At 43.7% G+C, this 19,425-nt stretch overlaps 1 protein-coding gene across 1 annotated transcript in view; it reads left to right on the forward strand.

The window, feature by feature from the left end:
- Positions 1 to 19,425, forward strand: part of LOC143983065 (uncharacterized) — a 695,051-nt gene that overhangs the window by 150,955 nt on the left and 524,671 nt on the right. The window contains exons 41-42 of the mRNA XM_077482312.1: positions 554 to 697; positions 9,481 to 9,610. Of these exons, the coding sequence (XP_077338438.1) occupies positions 554 to 697; positions 9,481 to 9,610 (274 nt within the window). The remainder of the gene's footprint in view (positions 1 to 553; positions 698 to 9,480; positions 9,611 to 19,425) is intronic.

Genomic DNA, 19,425 nt, shown 5'->3' on the forward strand with positions numbered 1-19,425 from the left:
GCAAAGTACAAGTGCATTTGTATATATTTGTATTTTTAAATATGTACCATATGTTTATCTTCTATGAAAATATACAGGGCAATTTCGAAGAAAAAAAAAGTACATAGCAAAGCATTGCTGCTGATAGGGCATGTATTTACAGTATCCAGGCCACTGGTTTGGATTGTTGAATGTATTGTTTTAGAAATACATAAGAAATGTATTAGAAATACTGTATGTACAAATCATGTTGACATCTACCAAACAAATTAGGGTTGTGTATATCTTTTCAAATAATATGTAAATGCACTTTGATGTTATTCTAAACATAATATTTTAGGTCTGCTTTAAAAAGTAAAGACAATTGAGGATTGTGTGTAATTTATTGTATATCCAAGAAATTATATTTCAAAGGCAGATTGAAAGTGCCAGGAAGCCACTGGTTGCTATGGTAAATACAAATAAAACCTTATCCGAAAATTTCTCAAACATTTCTTTTTTAAATGTACTTATAAAAGCAACATTGGGTTGAAATACATTGTCGTTCTGATAGCATTTTGTTTGCTGTACACAGATTGGTGACTCTGAAGTCCAATACGGTTATGAATATCAAGGATCAGCTAAACATATTTTTATAACTCCTTTAACCGAACGGATCTTTCTCAGTATTATGGGAGCAGTGTCTGCTGGGACTTATGCTCTGTGTGCAGGTCCTCAGGTAAGATATAAAAATACTGTGTTGTCATATACCAGGTATATAAACTATTATGCCCTGTACACACGATTGGACATTCCGACGACAAAATCTGCCTGATTTTTTCCCGACGGATTATGGCCCAAACTTGGCTAGCATACACACGGTCGCACAAAGTTGTCGGGAAATCCAATCGTTCAGAACGAGGTGATGTACAACACATACGATGGGATTATTAAGGCCAGTAGCCAATAGCTTCCGTCTCGTAGTTTATTCTGAGCATGCATGGCACTTTGTACGTCGAAATTGTCTACACATGATTGGAATTTAAACAATCGGATTTTGTTGTTGGAAAATTTTATATCCAGATCCCAAACTTTGTGTGTCGGAAATTCAGACAGAAAAAGTCAGATGGAGCCCACGCACGTTCGGAATTTCGGACAACACAATTCGATCACACATTTTCCGCCAGAAAGTCCGACCGTGTGTACAGGGCATTAAAGTCAGTCACAGATGAGCATTTGTAACAACCTCAATCTCCACTATCAAATTTCTAGAAAAGTGCAGACTTAACCCTCTGTTTTCCTGGTATTTCCTTTTTTCACACAGTAAATGTCAGCTCTATGTTAGTCTTTAAGGATCTATCTCATGCCTTTATGACTGTATTCAAAACTGTCAAATCTTAAAGGTGCTGTCAGAATTACATGAAATAATGGTTATTGTTAGTCACTTCATTCTCGAAGACTTTCCTTTCTTGTCCATTGTGGGACACAGGAAGCCTTAATTCTTTGGGTTATATTGCTGCCTACCGGAAGATCTGATACTAGCAAAAAAATGTAGGCCAGGTTGTTTGCACACCAGGTACTAGTGTCCTAAAAGGATAAGTGTCCTTTTTTTTCTTTCTTTCTTTTTAGCTCTGTTGTTTTAGCCTGTGATTTTTCTAGACGTGTTTTCGTCTTCATTTTCTTTGTACTGCTGAGGGAGATTTCCCATCTGCTTTGCACCTGTCTGGTGCGGTTGTTCTCAGCTTGGCTTTTTTAATTTGTGCCCAGACCCTGTTGAACTGGGCATTGCGAAATAAGACTGGAAGTTACGTTTAGGCACTGGATTCCATGTATTATTATTATACAGGATATATATAGCGCCAATAGATTGTGCAACATTTTACAAAATTAAGGCAGACATTACAGTTACATTACAATTTGTTACAAGAGGTATCAGAGGGCCCTGCTCATTAGAGCTTACAATCTAGAGTGCTTTCCAGACTAATTTCTGGTTAAATTAGATGTGGAGTGTTTTCCAGGTCCAAGGCCACTGGCATTGCCTATGTGCTAAAAATTCACCTACTGAGTTGGATGTTTTTGCTTTCTGGACACATTTATTGGCCATTCCCATTGGTTTCGCAGTGGTAGTGTTGAACAGCATAGAACAGAACGGCTAGCATCCTTCCACTGAGTGGAGTATAATGCATGTGTAGTGGCCTCTTTACCAGCAGATAGCATTGAGGAAGCATTGTCCCACTGCTTCTTATGTTTTCAAAGAGCCACTTGAAGCTTTGATCTGGTTCTGCTGACCCCCTTCAGTGACGTTGATCAGCTCCAGCCATCTAACCTTTGGGTCATTGACACTCATTACTACCAGCTGTTCTGGTTTTGTGAGTACCTGTTTCTTACCCTATTCTAGAAATGGAGGGGCAGTCCCCCTGTGTCATGTGCCAGCTTACTTTTTAATAAAGGGTTGGAGACTACTTGAAACAAGGCCTACTGATGTTGCCCATGTATGCAGACTCCTTTTTCCTTGCTATTTGAATCTCTCGCTTCCTCACAGTCTTGACTCCATTGGGTGTTGCTGGATTTTTAATATGGTCCTGAATTTATGACTCAGTTATCTGCTACAGAGGCCAATGAGATTTTGCTTGATTCTGGTTTGCTTAAATATTTGTCAAATAAGCTCATTCCTGAGGAGTGGCAGTCTATTGCTATTACTCCAAGATTGAATGATGATCTGAATGAGCCATCTAGAAATAGTGGCACAAGAAGTCAGTGTCCCCTTACAGGGGTCATCTTGAATGACAAAAAGTGAAATCGTCTTTTTGAACGAAGCAGTGGCACTGAGATAAACTAACAGGGGTATATTTACTAAACCTGGTGCACTCAGAATCTGGTTCAGCTGTGCATGGTAACCAATCAGCTTCTAACTTCAGCGTGTTTATTTAAGTTCCAAAATTGTTTTAAAATGTTTGGTTTTTTTGTCAGGTTCCGGAGTCTACCCTAATGTATTATATATCTATCACATAAGTGTGATTTTATGAAACATAGTGGAATGTTGATATGCACACTTCACATTCTAATTTATTTGAGCTTTTCTCCCTTTCAGCATAAAAACACCGTAATATATCAGTCAAAACAGCATTTTAACCCATTAAAAAACACATTATAGGACTGATGTTAAGCAGGTTCACTGTGTTTAGAAGAGGCGTAGTGGATCAGATCAGTTACATTTTCAAGCTGGCATACTTTTCTTTGGGGTTATGTTGTGAATTGTTCTTTTTATTAAAGAAACAAGATGAAAAAGCTATTATATAAGGCTTATATCCTATCTATACGCAGGATGTGATTATTAGTACTAATTAAAAAATGCAGGAGCAACTATTTATAAATCACCAGTTGCAACATTACTAATTCAAACATAACATGACCGCCCATTATCTACTTTTAACTGTATGACTGACCCATAAATTATCTTGAACAATAAACATTTGTGTGTTTTATCCAATGCAGTACATGTGTAGCTAGAGAAAAGAATATTCTCATGCCAGTGTCTATCAGGGGCTATGAAAATTCTCCCACTTTGCACTATACTATGCTACAACCAGAGGTGGCTCTAGGCTTTGTGAGGCCTTAGGCAAAACTTAGACATGAGGCCCCACTCACACTGATCAGCTACGCAGCAGGCCTTCCCAGCTTGAGATCCTCGTGCGGTTGATGGGAGGGGTGATGTGCGTGGACGCAACATCACTCCCTCATTGGTTGACGGGTGGAGCTCCAGAAGTCTTAGGTTACGTGAGAGTTGAGTTTGACAGGGCTCTTACCCCTGCCCACAGTAGTGTTAAGGTGTCCTGTCACTTCTAAAATAAAGTCACGCTGCAAATAAGCTGTTAGGTCGCCACAAGGCCTCCTTAAATGGGACAGGGCTCTTAACGCTGCCTGAGCACAGCAGTGTTTAGGTCCCCTGTCCATCAAAACTGGGGTAATGTGTGTAGAACTACCCCTGAAGGAGCTGCTTGGTAATTTTGGGTTCCCTGTTCTGTACCTCCACTCCAAGAACAACATGGGTGATTGAATCACTACAGACACATGTAGCAACACCAGCATATAGAACCTTTCCCCTTACTGTAGGATCTAGGCAATAGAGGAACATACACCTGCTTAATGGTAGACTAGACACTATTTGACTATAATTAAGAACTTGCATAAATGACGATTAAAGTGCAGCTCACAAAGCAGTGTAGAACTGCCCATGGGTAATAAGGGTAAACACATATATCTATATAAGCAGCTCTATATCAATTAGGGATGAGCGCGATGTTCACCGAATAGTGAGCAATTTGGGGTGTTCGCAGCAAATTCGAAAGCCGTAGAGCAACCTTTAAAAGTCTATGGGAGAAATCAAGAGTGCTAGTTTTTTAAGGCTTATATGCATGGTATTGTCATAAAAAGTGTTTGGGGACCAGGGTCCTGACCCAGGGGACATGTATCAATGCAAAAAAAAGTTTTAAAACTGACTTTTTTTGGGAGAAGTGATTTTAATAATGCTTAAAGTGAAACAATAAAAGTGAAATATTCCTTTAAATTTTGTACCTGGGGGTGTCTATAGTATGCCTGTAAAGTGGCGCATGTTTCCCATGGGGGGGGGGGGGGGGATGTTCGGCTCAACCCTAATATCAATAGCAGAGAAATCAATACAAGAATAGGTCAATTAATATTTAGCAACACAACTGTGCTCTAAATGTGTCTAAAGGATTAGCAGTTTCCTTGTGGTTTTTCAGTGCATTGGAAGAAATGAGAGAAGGTGGGCCCTGCAAGGATTTTTGTCTACCGCCGTCAGGGCTGTCTTTAATAATGATTGGACAATGGGCAAACATTTTCTTGGGCCCCTCCTCCATTCTGAGACATACAAACAAATAGCAGGTAGACTCAAAATCAATTTACTGCAGCAGATTACGCAGTGTTTGCAATTGGTTGCCAGAGGTTACAGCAAAACATTACCACTCACTGACTAGTTGCTAGAGGTTACAGCACATAATTTCTGCTTGCCAATTGGTTGATAGGAGTTACAGCACATCATTACCGCTCAATGATTGGTTGCTAGGGGGTTACAGCACATCATTACCGCTCACTGATTGGTTGCTAGAGATTACAGCAGATCAATACTGTTCACTGATTGGTTGCTACAGGTTACTGCTCATCATTACCACTTACTGATCAGTGGAGCAATCCCAATTAATTGAGCAAGTAAAGCGGCACATTAATAGACATACTACAGGAGAGGGTCATAAACTGCAGACATAGTACAGGAGATGGTCAGAGACTGCAGACATAGTACAGGAGATGGTCAGAGACTGCAGACATTGTACAGGAGATGGTCAGAGATTGCGGGCATACTACAGAAGCTGGTCAGAGACTGCAGGCATACTACAGGAGACGGTCAGAGACTGTGGGCATACATCAGGAGATGGTCAGAAACTGCAGTTGCTTTTGAAGTTAGTAGATAATGTCTGACTGCCCATCTCGCCAGACCCAGCGATACAGCAACAATAGTTTCTCTGATCAGGAGTCAGCTCACTCTGGGTTGCCCCTGGCAACTCCGCTGGGTAGCGCCCAGATCTGTATTCTGGCAGTGACTCCATTCTTTTCTTCACCATGGATGCTGTTAGGCTGTGTGGCTTTCCCTCTGGTGGCACACAGTGCAGCGGGGTTCTCTCTCTCTGTTGGTGTTCCCTCAGCACTGTCCTCTCCCTCCGGTCTGGATTCCTGGGTGCACTTCCCTGAAAGCTTTCCTGGGCTCCTGGCTCTCTCTCTCCCTCTCTCTCTCCCTCAGCTGGGCATGTTGGGGGCTGCAGTTTGTTTTCTTACTGTCCCACAATCCTCTGCTGCCTTTTTATTGTATTTCTCCCCGGCCAATGCGAAGGAGGGGGAAGAAACATATCGGGTGGCTGCTGTGGCAAGCGCTGCTCTTGAGAACCGAAGCATGAGGAGGAGAGGGAAGGGGAAAGAAGAGCCTGCAGCTGGCCTCTCTCTACTCAGTAACACAGGCACTCCAATGTCATGCTGTTCTGCTCTCCTCTGACAGGAGGAGGGATGGGGGAATGGGCAACACTGCAGCAGGAAACACAGAGAGCCCTCTACTCATTGTGGACAACAGCGACCGTGGCACAGTCTCTCCTCCTCTGACCCGCTCTTGTCATATGCCGGCAGAGAGAGCAAGCGGGATGGCAATCTGCGGCACCTGATACATGCGTTAGGCAACTTTTATATAGCTGTAAAATATAGGAAGATAAAAACATTCATAAACATGATCAGAAATGCTTGTATTTTGATTGTTCACCTCGGCGCAAGCACTGATCATGCCAGAGGAAGTCTCCCTGTTTCCCCATCTCAAGACTACATGTCTCACAATTTCACTGCCACCCATGCCACTGCACATACATGCCCTTTCAGTGCTCTCTTGATGCCTGTGTATGTCAGCGCAAGCAACGTGATAGTGGGAAATTTCAGTCTCTCTCTGCCCAAAGCACACATGTAGGGGCAGCTCCATAAGACCCTGGAAAGTCACCCTTTTAATGGAAAGCAGTGCCAGGGGTCAGGGAGAAAGTAAATGGGGGGATGGTAGAACAAGATGCAGACAAAGAAAGTCCTGCCCTGAGCATACAATTTATATTTTGAAAAATGTGTATTTAATATCGCTTTAGGTTTCAGGCAGTTTTAAGTAACATGGAGTATAGCGGTAAAGCTTTTTTTTTTGTATGCTGCTTGACTAATAGAATGCACATACTCTAGAGATCCTAAATCAATGCTACTAATAGTATTTAGAGAGATAGCAGAATAACAATAAATGGGCAGCAAACAGTTAGAGACAGCGTAGTGACACACAAACACATGCCCACATGCCACCACCCCCTCCCCCCTTACTCTAGCTCCCTATGTCTCCTAACTGCAGCTTACTCTGGTACTTCGTCCTGAGTGTGTCCATGATGCTCCTTTATGTTGCCACTACCCTGAGTGGCACCTCGGCCATTCACTGTCAACTAGCCAAAAAGTCTCATCAAAAAATAGATAAAACTACTGGCGCACTAGGGAGAAAAAAATTGTAAAATGTGGCTGCTGCAACCTAATATAGAGATATCACTATGCGAGTCAATCTAGTTAATATATGTATACGACGAGGGTTGCACTAACTTAATTTCCTATATTAATGCCGTACTTCCAAAGACAAATTCTGTAGAGTCTAAACCATGTGTTTCAAATACATTAATATCACTACCAAATAAACCACCACTTTTACAAACTATAAAAACAAATATGTGATGACACCACTGCAGTATGTGTCTGTTAACCAAACCACCAACTCCTGCACTGGTGTTAACAAATACATAAATAAATATAATTCATTTTGGTCAGACCACAAAAAACTGAAGTGCTCAAGCCCCCAAAATTATATAGGGCTGCTGTGAAAAAAATCATCCACAATAGGTAACTTCAACAGTGTGACAAAAAATTTGGGTGTGGGGTCGGGTGGATGGTGGGACATAATTCCACAGGGGGGAATGAGAAGAGAAAACCAGCGAGAAGGAGAGGATGTAGAGCGGCTATCTGAACCTCGTGAGTTGAAAGAGAGGCTGGGACGTATTCCTGCATATCCATGGGCCACCACTGAAGGCTGTGAACGGAGGGTGAGGTAGATTTGCTTCCCACATTCACGTACATTGCTGGACAAGCTTGGTGCCGGCTGGGGCACTGGTCCATGTGAGTGCACACCTGATTGCATTTAAACGATTTTTTATAAATTTGCATTTACTTGCTACACTATGATGGTCCTCTGTATGTCTCTTTGAGCCACATTAGTATGAGAGGTTTTACTTTCCATGAGAAGAAATCATTGATGTGACCAGTGAAGGAATGGTTATCCTTAAATGAACCAAAGGCGAAAACACAGACTAGGTCTGGTGAGTGGCCATTCTATTCGGTGGTGGTGAAGCACTCCGTCTGTGTCTATATTAAGCAAAATTTTCTTGATAGTGCTTCTATCTCAACCCAAACACTGAAGAGACTGTTTACATTTATGCACTATATTTATACACGTAGCACTTTTTCTTACAGGAGAAACTAAAGCACTTGTAATATTAATGGTATATTAGGGTAAATTGTGGTTTATATTGTATGTGATACACAGAAAGTAATTTTTTGTCACACTGTTGAAGTTACCTATTGTGGATGATTTTTTTCACAGCAGCCCTATATAATTTGGAGGGCTTGAGCACTTCCGTTTTTTGTGGTCTGACCAAAATTAATTATATTTATTTATCTATTAACACCAGTGCAGGAGTTGGTGGTTTGGTTAACAGACACATACTGCAGTGGTGTCATCACATATTTGGTTTTATAGTTTGTAAAAGTGGTGGTTTATTTGGTAGTGATATTAATGTATTTGAAACACATGGTTTAGACTCTACGGAATTTGTCTTTGGAAGTACAGCATTAATATAGGAAATTAAGTTAGCGCAACCCTCGTCGTATACATATAAAAAGCCTCATCAGTTACTCTGGGGCAGGACATAAATCTACCCAGTAGTGTCTACCCTCTTACGGCACTCTGCAGCTGATTATACCTACCTAGGTTTGACCAGACACTGTTCCTCACCTTGGGTACACCACTGGACTTACTAGTTAAAATTCATATTCCTATAACAGAGTATCTAAGGTTTTAGTTTCCGTAGAGAATAACAAAAGCAATCCTGAAGGTAGGTGTGTAGACCCAAGAGCTCAATCACAGAGACTTCAACATTACAGAGCCCAAAGAATATGAGAAAAAATTTATTTTTGGGTGAACTGACTCTTTGAAGAGTATCTCTGGCAACCTAACTGCTACTGCTGTCTGTTAATCAGTCAGCACCCTGCTGGAATACCCAGAATATAAAGAAGCCAGTGAATGACTCTCTGGAGGTCTTGCCTGTAGGTGCATTATCATTTTGAGGTGGAATGGTCCTTTACTGTTTTTAGTGTATAAGGGAAAATATAGAAGGTGAAAGTATTTATGAAGTATTAGGGTATGGAAGTATATAAGTATTAATAGTGTGATTAACCTGCCACATTAGCATTCTGCATAGGTTAAAATGTTATTGCTTCTTAATGAGCTGCCTATCCTTTTCTTAATTTAACACATAAAGTATATTAAATTTGATTTAGAAAGCCATAATGCACCAATGCTTTATTTTATTCCAAAATATGTATAGCTGAAAAAAAACAAGGTGTAAAATCAGTAGTTAGACTTGGCAAAAGAATGATGTAATGTTTTACCGTTGAAGATTAATAGACTTCTGCATGTGGTATCTAAAATCTGCCTGCTTAATGTTTTCCAGCATTATAAAATATGATCTTTAAGAGTAAGAATAGTTATGGGCCACAGAACTGGTACCTTACTTTTTTATATTATAACCATTTATTCTAGATGTTTTGAAACCAGCTTCAAAGAATTATATAAGAAAACCACAAGCATGTTTTCTTTTAATATGTCTTAAATTTTGTTAGGCATCTGGGAAAAAATCTACCATCCAAGAATTATCTCTGGCACTCGGAAAGCCTCTTTTCTGCTTTAATTGCTCAAGCTCTTCGGATAATGGCATTTTGCAAGACATTTGCAAAGGACTTACTGTTGCAGGTAAAGACTTTTTCCATTCTATAACATAAAATATATTTTAATGCGAAAGAGACCAGCTTAATCTGAATAATCTTATCCATGTTTATAAACCCTTATTTGGTGTGTAATTTGTAAAAGATGTACATCTTATTATCTTTTTAATCATTGGTATGATTATAAAATAAAATATAGGTTTATTTTGCAAGATTATGTGAAATACCCTGAATGCCCTCAGTAGCAATAGACCATATGCCTTGGTTTTTTGTTTTTGCTTACACAAGAATACCTTGGAACAACAGTTCCTTATTTAAGAAGATGCTGTTTTAAAAGTCAAAATGATAATGTTATTGGATATTCTGACATGAGCTACGTGTGTGAAGTGTTAAAGTGTATCTAAAGACTGGGTGATCTGGATTCACTCCAATTGTGGTCTGAATCCAGTTCGTCAACACCGGTCGGATGCTGCCACATGGTCATATTCCACTGGCCTAACGACCTGCAGTTTGGGTCATTATTATTATTATACACGATTTATATAGTGCCAGCAGTTTACGCAGTGCTTTACAATGTATAGGGGGACAACACAATTACAGTACAGTTCAAAACAAAAGGTACAGGAGGGCCCTGCTCATAGAGTTTACATTCTAAAGGGAGGGGGTGGTACAAAAGGTAATAGCTGCAGAGAATGATTTGATGGGGATGGCTCGGGAACAGTTAGGTGGATGTGGGATAGGCTTCCCTAAATAAATGAGTTTTCAGGGATCTCCTAAAGGTGGACAATGTAGGAGCTGATTGGATATACTAGGGCACGGAGTTCCAGAGGATGGGAGAGGCTCTGGAGAAGTCTTGAAGGCGAGCATGGGAGGAGCTAACAAGGGAGTTAGAGAGCAGGAGGTCCTGGGAGGAGCAGAGGGGATATCTGCAGATGAGGCTGGTGATGTAGATGGGTGCGATGTTGTGAATGGCCTTGTTATGGTTGGCATTTTGAATTTTACACGGTGGGGTAGGGGGAGTCCGTGAAGGATTGGCAGAGAGGAGCAGCAGTCACGGATCGGTTAGTGAGTTGTATTAGTCTAGCATGTGCCCTATATTAGGTCAATAATGTCATGAGCAACTCCACCTGTTTCTGCATGACTGCCTGCAGGTGGAGAATGCCCCAGCTGCAGCTTATTGTGCCAGTGGGGTTGCTATCAGTTGAAAGCTTCCTATGGGTTCTGCTGAACTCTTTTGGACTGCGTTTGGACCAAACCCAGCTCACCAGCTTGATCCCTAAAAAAGTTTCAAAGCTTCTGTAGCTATAGCTTTTGTAGAACAAGCATGCTTATTCAACAAATAATGAACTGATACAAATAGGACAACCTGACCTCAAAATCGAATATGATTAGGGCAGTCCCAAAAGTAAAGAACTTTGGTTAAAAATGTATGAAATATATGTCTTAATTACAATTAATCCTAGGAAAAATATAAAAAAAAAAAAAAAAATCCTATAGCAACATAAGTCTCAACCACTCAAAACATCAACTATACTTTGATCTCTTTAAATGCCCGTTCAGTAGCCAAGGCTGAACAGAACATATATCCATTAGCCATGAACCCAGATCATCTTAAATTTGTAATTTTGCTGGTATGGAACACAAATAGATTTAGCAAATTATGAATACAAAGCAGACATACAATGCAAGTAAAATAAAAATGGAACCAAGCAAATCATGTTACACCCTAGAGTCATTCCTTTATATCCATTGCTAATGGTTATATAAGGCTTGCTGTACATTCACGGTGATTAATTGCATGTGCAAAGCATGGTTGCAAAGCAGACCATGCAGACAGCACACAAATAAATATTGATATTCTCCTACAGTTAAGCGATGTATCATGCAGGAACACGTTGTTAGTTATCGTTCTCCAAAGTGATGTTAAATTGTGCTTATTAATAGAACATGTAAAACAAAGTTAGGATGAAAACAATAGAAATGGCCTGTGATTAGTCAACAAAGCAATCCTGCAACTTGTACCTCAGTGCATTTTTTTACTCATTATGTGCATAAACCAGAGATCACATAGCATGCAACATGCAAACCGAGCTAATAGCCATGATTGGTGCTAAAGCTATATGGTTGGAATTTCTACAAATACCATTCAACTAAATATCAAAAGTCCCATTTGTTAGATTATATAAACCAAAGAGACACCTAATATGCATAAAGGTTGCATAATGATTCAATTTTTAAAAAGTATAGTGATATGGCCCCCATACATAGTTGTAATGCAGTCTTTGGACCATGTATATACAAATGAATGCAAACATAAAGGCTTTGTGGTCATATGTGGGGTCCTTTAATATATCATGAATTTGTTTCTAATAAAGGAATAATAGCCATGTGTTGATGAAGGAAGTATAGCTCTTATAAAAAGTGCCCCAGACTACGAGTAGGGAAGTTAATAAATGAATATTTATAGTTGAAGGTGCCACATGCTTGGTATCAATGATGGCAATGTGCAAATCATAATGGAAAGTCCATATGCTGTGGATTCAAAATGCACTATTTTAAGTTATATACTTTATCCATTGCTGAACGTAGAGCAGTGAAAAAATCCATGTTCGGGCTATAAATAAATAGTCTGTAGGAGAGGTAGCAATTTAGGTAAATCATAATATGCTGTAGGCTGTTAGAGGGCAGGTAATGAATAGGGGCAAGGAACCCCACTATCAATACATAGTGTTTATTCAGTGTATGTGGTGACTTTCTCAAGTGGAAGCTGTGTCTTCACCATTGTCATGGTTATGCAGTGATCTTCCTCTATTTGCTTACCTCCCCGTGTGTTCAGACTAAGAGGCCAGCCACTTCCACCTGGTGGTTTTTATAACCTCTCCTCTAAGTGTGGCTCCACCCCAGGCCCTATCAGGGAACCCTATATTAACCTGTGCACTGCAAGCCAGCGGTGCTGATCAATCATTGTGTATCATTGTGTGTTTGGCCTCCTGTTTCCTGCTTGCCATGTGCTCTACGTTTGACTCTGTTACCGCCCTTGGCGTGTTCGACGATTCCTGTCTGCTTGTGACCCTGAACCTTTGGCGTGTACTCTGTTGTTCCTGTCTGCTAGTTGCCCTGAACTCTGCCGTATCCCCTTACTATCCTTGTCATTCCAGCCTGCTGCTTCCTTCTCCTGTAGTCTATTGTGAGCATGAGCTGTGAGACCCTAGGGACCGTGACCTGGAGCCAGACTGCAGCGAAGTCTATCCTCACCACTGGAGGCTCTGGTGAACATCCGCTGGCTCTTACCCTCCGCACCCTGGGGAATCTATGCTCCAGCTCCCATTGGGATCTGTGGTAGTGATCCTGTAGACCTGTGTCCTGAATCTCCTTGGGTACAATCCACAGCACTCAGTCCTAAGGTCCACTACCTAGTGGTGCACTTCCAACTCTTACAGAGTGCATCTGTCACCTGGTCTCAGGTGACCTGACAGTTTGATCAGCCATGGACCCAGCTGATGTGCCGCTATCCGCAGATGATCCATTGCAGGGCTTATGCCGCGTACACACGGGCGGACTGTATGGCGTACTTAGTCCGTCAAAACACATTTTAGCGGACAGTCCGCTCGTGTGTGGGCTTCAGCGGACTTTTTCAGCGTGCAGTCTGGCGTACTAAGAATTTCGGATTTTTCGAAATTCTGTCCGTCGTACTTTGGTTTCAGCGGACAATCCGCTCGTCAGTATGCTAGTTCGACGGACTAAGAATGGCGCATGCCCAGAAAGGATTTACACGGCGGAAGGGTGCTTTGCTGTGTATTGGACTTCCTATTTCTAGTCCCGTCGTACGTGCTGTACACGTCATCGCGCAAGCTTTCGACGGACTGTTTGTGCATCCGTGTGTGGTCAAGTCCGTTCAGTCGAAAGTAGGACAGACTGTCCGTCGGATTGTCTGACGGACTAAGTACGCCATACAGTCCGCTCGTGTGTACGCGGCATAAGTTTGCAGACTTGAGACCCAAGATTTGCATCAGACCCAGGTAAGGTGATTCCTTCAGGATTTGGCATCCCGTTTTGAACAGTTTCAGGCCTCTTTAGGACCCCCAGTTCAACAACCTCAACCACTATCTGCCGCTGCACCTATCGCATCAGTCGCAACCACAAATTCATTACAACTACCAGCTCCGACCCCTTTCTCTGGGGACTTCAAGGCTTGCAGGGGGTTCCTTAGCCAGTGCACAATTCATTTTGAACTTCAGCCCCAAAACTTCCTGTCCGATCGGGCAAAAGTAGCATATATTATATGCCTCCTGTCCGGTGAGGCGCTAGCTTGGGCTGCCCCTCTGTGGGAACTGAATGATCCAGTGGTTTCTAGCCTGTCTGATTGCTTGAAACTTTTTCGGAATATCTTTGAGGAACCGGGTCATGTCTCCTCAGCGGCTAGCGCTCTTTTACGTCTCTGTCAAGAGTCTGCTTCTGTGGTACAGTATGCTCTTCAGTTCCATATCCTCACAGCTGAATTAAGCTGGAATAGCGAGGCCCTAGTTGCAACCTTTTTACATGGCCTCTCTGATAGAGTGAAGGATGAATTAGCAGGAAGATCCCTTCCTGCTGATCTGGACAGTGTCATCACCTTGTGTAACCGGATCGCTATTCGCTTTCAGGAGAGGGCCCTGGAAAAAAGATGCCAGCACTCCCCGTTCTTTAGGCAGCCTGAGCCCCCAGTCCCTTTTTTTCGATCCGAGGAGCACCCCCTGGCTGCTGAGGAACCTATGCAGTTGGGCCGGACAAAGTTATCTCCCGAAGAACACACTAGGCGCAAAACACTGGGCATATGCCTCTATTGTGGGACCAAAGGTCATTTCCGTGACACTTGTTCTCTTCGTCCAGAAAAACGCTCAGGGCTAATACATCTGGAAGGTGGAGTATTAGACCCTGAAATATCACCTTCACCTTCTCATCTTCTCTTTTCTGTGTTGCTTCATGTCGGTGCTTCCTCTCGTTCGGTCTCAGCACATCTGGATTCTGGAGCCGCTGCCAATTTCATGGATTTGGAAACTGCATCCTCCATGAGACTTACCCTTTTGCCCCTTACAACGCCATTGGTGGTCTTGCCGATTGATGGCACTGTTCTCCCAGGGGGCCCTATCCGCTTCCAGACCCTTCCTGTTAAGATGTCAGTAGGGACACTCCACCAGGAGTGGATATCCTTCCTTGTCTTAACTAAGGCTTCATCTCCTATCATATTAGGTCTTCCTTGGTTACGGCTCCATTCTCCACGCGTTGACTGGTTTGCTGGACAGATCCTGGGTTCCTCCTGTTCCTCTTCCTGCCTACTCAAGGGTACCCCAAAAGAGAAACTTCCTGTTGCCACCATCCCAGTATCTTCTGCTCTACCCGCTGTATATAAGAAAACATCCAACCTCAGCCAGCAAATACATAAAGAGGATGTCCGCACCATCATACCGCAACCGCCAAAATTTTCACTATCCCCAATTACCGTTGACACCGCAAAAAACATCATTAATAAACTGCATCACAGTACCTCACCTATTGACATCATCCCCACAAAACTACTGAAAGAATGCTCCGACATCATGGCTCCAACCATAACCCACCTCATAAACCGATCATTCCACGAAGGGATTGTTCCCAGCATCCTCAAACAAGGCATCGTCAAACCTCTACTCAAGAAACCAAACCTGGACCCTCAGGATCCAAACAACCGTAGGCCGATTACAAGCCTCAACACCATTTCTAAGATCATGGAGAAAGCTGTAGTACATCAGCTACAACTTCACCTGGATACTCACAAACTCCTGGACCCGCTGCAATCAGGCTTCCGCCCGGGTCATGGAACAGAAACAGCTCTCCTCAAGATTTGGGATGACGCCCTCGAAGCAGCAGATGACGGAGAGCCGTGTCTCCTCGTACTGCTAGACCTAAGTGCAGCGTTTGATACAGTAGATCACAATACTCTACTCGTCCGCCTCACAGAAGTAGCCGGAGTCCAAGACATAGATCTCCATTGGTTCGCGTCCTTCCTAGGAAATCGGTCACAGACAGTGAAACTAGGAAAATTCCTCTCCGAAACTCGGGCAGTCACCTGCGGAGTCCCTCAAGGCTCTCCGTTGTCACCCGTTCTCTTCAACATTTACATTCGCCCACTCCTTCAAATCATCAGATGCTCAGATCTCTGCTTCCACTCTTACGCTGACGACACGCAACTTTATTTCCGGATCAATGGAAAAAAAGATCACCAACAACAACTTGAAAACTGCCTCAAATCAATAGAGGACTGGATGACCACCAACTCCCTCCAGCTGAACCAATCAAAGACAGAGCTTCTTATCTTACACCCAAATAATAAGCCCGCAACCAAAACCTCCTGGTCTCCACCAACCGTCTTTGGGCAGACTATCTCCCCAAAGACCAAAGCGAAGAGTCTCGGGGTTATTTTAGACGCACAAATGTCAATGGATGTGCAAATAGGATCTGTAGTCAGTCGATCTCACCATCTGCTGCGCATGCTTCGCAGACTCATCCCTTTTATCCCAAAGAATGACAAAGCAGTGGTAGTTGGAACAATCATTAATTCACGACTGGACTACGCAAACTCGCTTTACATAGGATTACCACAATATCAACTTGCGCGATTACAACGGATCCAAAACACGGCGGCAAGGCTGATAACAGGGAAAAAACCCTGGGAATCCATTTCTCCTTCACTGAGGAGCTTACATTGGCTAACCATAAAAAATCGGATCACGTTCAAGACCCTTTGCCTCACCCACAAATGTGTGCATAGAGAAGCTCCGCAATACCTAATGGAGAAAATAAATCATTACACACCAAACCGCAGTCTTCGATCAGCCAACAAAAACCTCCTCCTCGTGCCCAAAGCCCGGTATAAATCCAAGGGTGATCGGAGATTCGCTGTCCAAGGGCCTCGGCTATGGAATGCTCTACCAATCAACATCCGCCTGGAAGAAAATCACCTGGCTTTTAGGAAAAAACTCAAGACCTTCCTCTTTTAGCAGATGATCAAAGCTCGCCACAGCGCCTAGAGGCGATTCAGTTCGCATTGTGCGCTATATAAGTATTTCATTCATTCATTCATTCATATAGCGATCTCGGGGATGTGTCCTGCAATAGTCGGACTGGTGCACTCTCTAGGTCATGTGGTACTCTGCATGAGGGGCCCACCTATGAACCTGAGTCGATCAATCACTCCAGTTTGCATAACCATTTACCTTTGTCTGTCCCTAATCTCCCTTGGACGCACAGCCAGGCTAACTTGTCTGCAAGTTCCACAGTCGCTATGCCCTGTGATGCTATTGAGATTGTCGCTACACCTGACAATACTATTCAGTCGGCCACTGCACCAGTTATGCCAATCCAGCCCATGCCCAATGAGCTTCCTGCTTCTTGTTCAGGACCTGCTGTAACCTGGCCTCACCCTACTGCTACTATGTCCGTTCAAACCCGTTTGAGAGGCTCAGTCCATCCTTTGGATAGACTCTCATTCGGCCAGGTGGGGTTTTCAATCTTTTTCTCAGGGCTCTCTGCATTCTGTTTCTGTTTTAGCTATCCAGCTTGACTCTTGTGACATGTCACCTTCTAAGCAACCTGACCTCAGGGATCCACTGACCTCTGCCCAGTCTTGTGGTACTGTGTTGGATGTCCAGCTCATCTTTAAGGGTCTGGGGGACCCTGCTCAGACTCCTGATCTTATCATGCCCTTACCAATTCCTAAAAAGCCTTTAGTTCTCAAGTCCTCTCGTCCTCTCCCTACCTCGGTTCCAGTCTCTGAGGACAATCTAAAATACGCGGTTAGTCAGGTTTGGAAAGGGTTTGGCCCTGAGAATAGGTCTTGGATCACTGCATCTGAGGTCTTTGCTCCTCGTCTGTTGAGGAGGTTCCATCTGGAGTTTCCTTTTAAGCCTGGACCCAGGCGGGGGAGGGGGAGGCCTCATAAGAGGGAGGGTACTGTCATGGTTATGCAGTGATCTTCCTCTGTTTGCTTACCTCCCCTCATGTGTCCAGACTAAGAGACTAGCCACTTCCACCTGGTGTTTTTTTAACCTCTCCTCTAAGCATGGCTCCACCCCAGGCCCTATCAGGGAACCCTATATTAACCTGTGCACTGCAAGCCAGTGGTTCTGATCAACCATTGTATATCATTGTGTGTTTGGCCTCCTGTTTCCTGCTTGCTGTGTGCTCTAGGTTTGACTCGACCTTGGTGTGATCTCGACGATTCCTGTCTGCTTGTGACCTTGACCTTTTGCATGTTCCCGACCATCCCTGTCTGCCTGTGACCCTGAACCTTTGGCGTGTACTCTGTTCCTGTCTGCTAGTTGCCCTGACCTCTGCCGTATCCCCTTACTATCCTTGTCGTTCCAGCCTGCTCCTGTAGTCTACTGTGAGCGTGAGCTGTGAGACCCTAGGGGTCGCGACCTGGAGCCAGACTGCAGCAAAGTCCATCCTCACCACTGGAGGCTCTGGTGAACACCCGCTGGCTCTTAGACTTCATGCCCTGGGGAATCTATGCTCCAGCTCCCATTGGGATCTGTGTTAGTGATCCTGTAGACCTGTGTCCTGTATCTCCTTGGGTACAATCCTCAGCAGTCAGTCCTAAGGTCCACTACCTAGTGGTGCACTTCCAACTCTTACGGAGTGCATCTGTCACCTGGTCTCAGGTGACCTGACAGTTTGATCAGCCATGGACCCAGCTGATGTGCCGCTATCCGCAGATGATCCATTGCAGGGCTTATGCCGCGTACACACGGGCGGACTGTATGGCGTACTTAGTCCGTCGAAACACATTTTAGCGGACAGTCCGCTCGTGTGTGGGCTTCAGCGGACTTTTTCAGCGTGCAGTCTGGCGTACTAAGAATTTCGGATTTTTCGAAATTCTGTCCGTCGTACTTTGGTTTCAGCGGACAATCCGCTCGTCAGTATGCTAGTTCGACGGACTAAGAATGGCGCATGCCCAGAAAGGATTTACACGGCGGAAGGGTGCTTTGCTGTGTATTGGACTTCCTATTTCTAGTCCCGTCGTACGTGCTGTACACGTCATCGCGCAAGCTTTCGACGGACTGTTTGTGCATCCGTGTGTGGTCAAGTCTGTTCAGTCGAAAGTAGGACGGACTGTCCGTCGGATTGTATGACGGACTAAGTACGCCATACAGTCCGCTCGTGTGTACGCGGCATAAGTTTGCAGACTTGAGACCCAAGATTTGCATCAGACCCAGGTAAGGTGATTCCTTCAGGATTTGGCATCCCGTTTTGAACAGTTTCAGGCCTCTTTAGGACCCCCAGTTCAACAACCTCAACCACTATCTGCCGCTGCACCTATCGCATCAGTCGCAACCACAAATTCATTACAACTACCAGCTCCGACCCCTTTCTCTGGGGACTTCAAGGCTTGCAGGGGGTTCCTTAGCCAGTGCACAATTCATTTTGAACTTCAGCCCCAAAACTTCCTGTCCGATCGGGCAAAAGTAGCATATATTATATGCCTCCTGTCCGGTGAGGCGCTAGCTTGGGCTGCCCCTCTGTGGGAACTGAATGATCCAGTGGTTGCTAGCCTGTCTGATTGCTTGAAACTTTTTCGGAATATCTTTGAGGAACCGGGTCGTGTCTCCTCAGCGGCTAGCGCTCTTTTACGTCTCTGTCAAGAGTCTGCTTCTGTGGTACAGTATGCTCTTCAGTTCCGTATCCTCACAGCTGAATTAAGCTGGAATAGCGAGGCCCTAGTTGCAACCTTTTTGCATGGCCTCTCTGATAGAGTGAAGGATGAATTAGCAGGAAGATCCCTTCCTGCTGATCTGGACAGTGTCATCACCTTGTGTAACCGGATCG

This window comes from Lithobates pipiens, unplaced genomic scaffold (assembly GCF_037356315.1).
Source record: "Lithobates pipiens isolate NorthernLeopardFrog02 unplaced genomic scaffold, aLitPip1_a1.2 Scaffold_16, whole genome shotgun sequence".
In the NCBI taxonomy this organism is placed as follows: domain Eukaryota; kingdom Metazoa; phylum Chordata; class Amphibia; order Anura; family Ranidae; genus Lithobates; species Lithobates pipiens.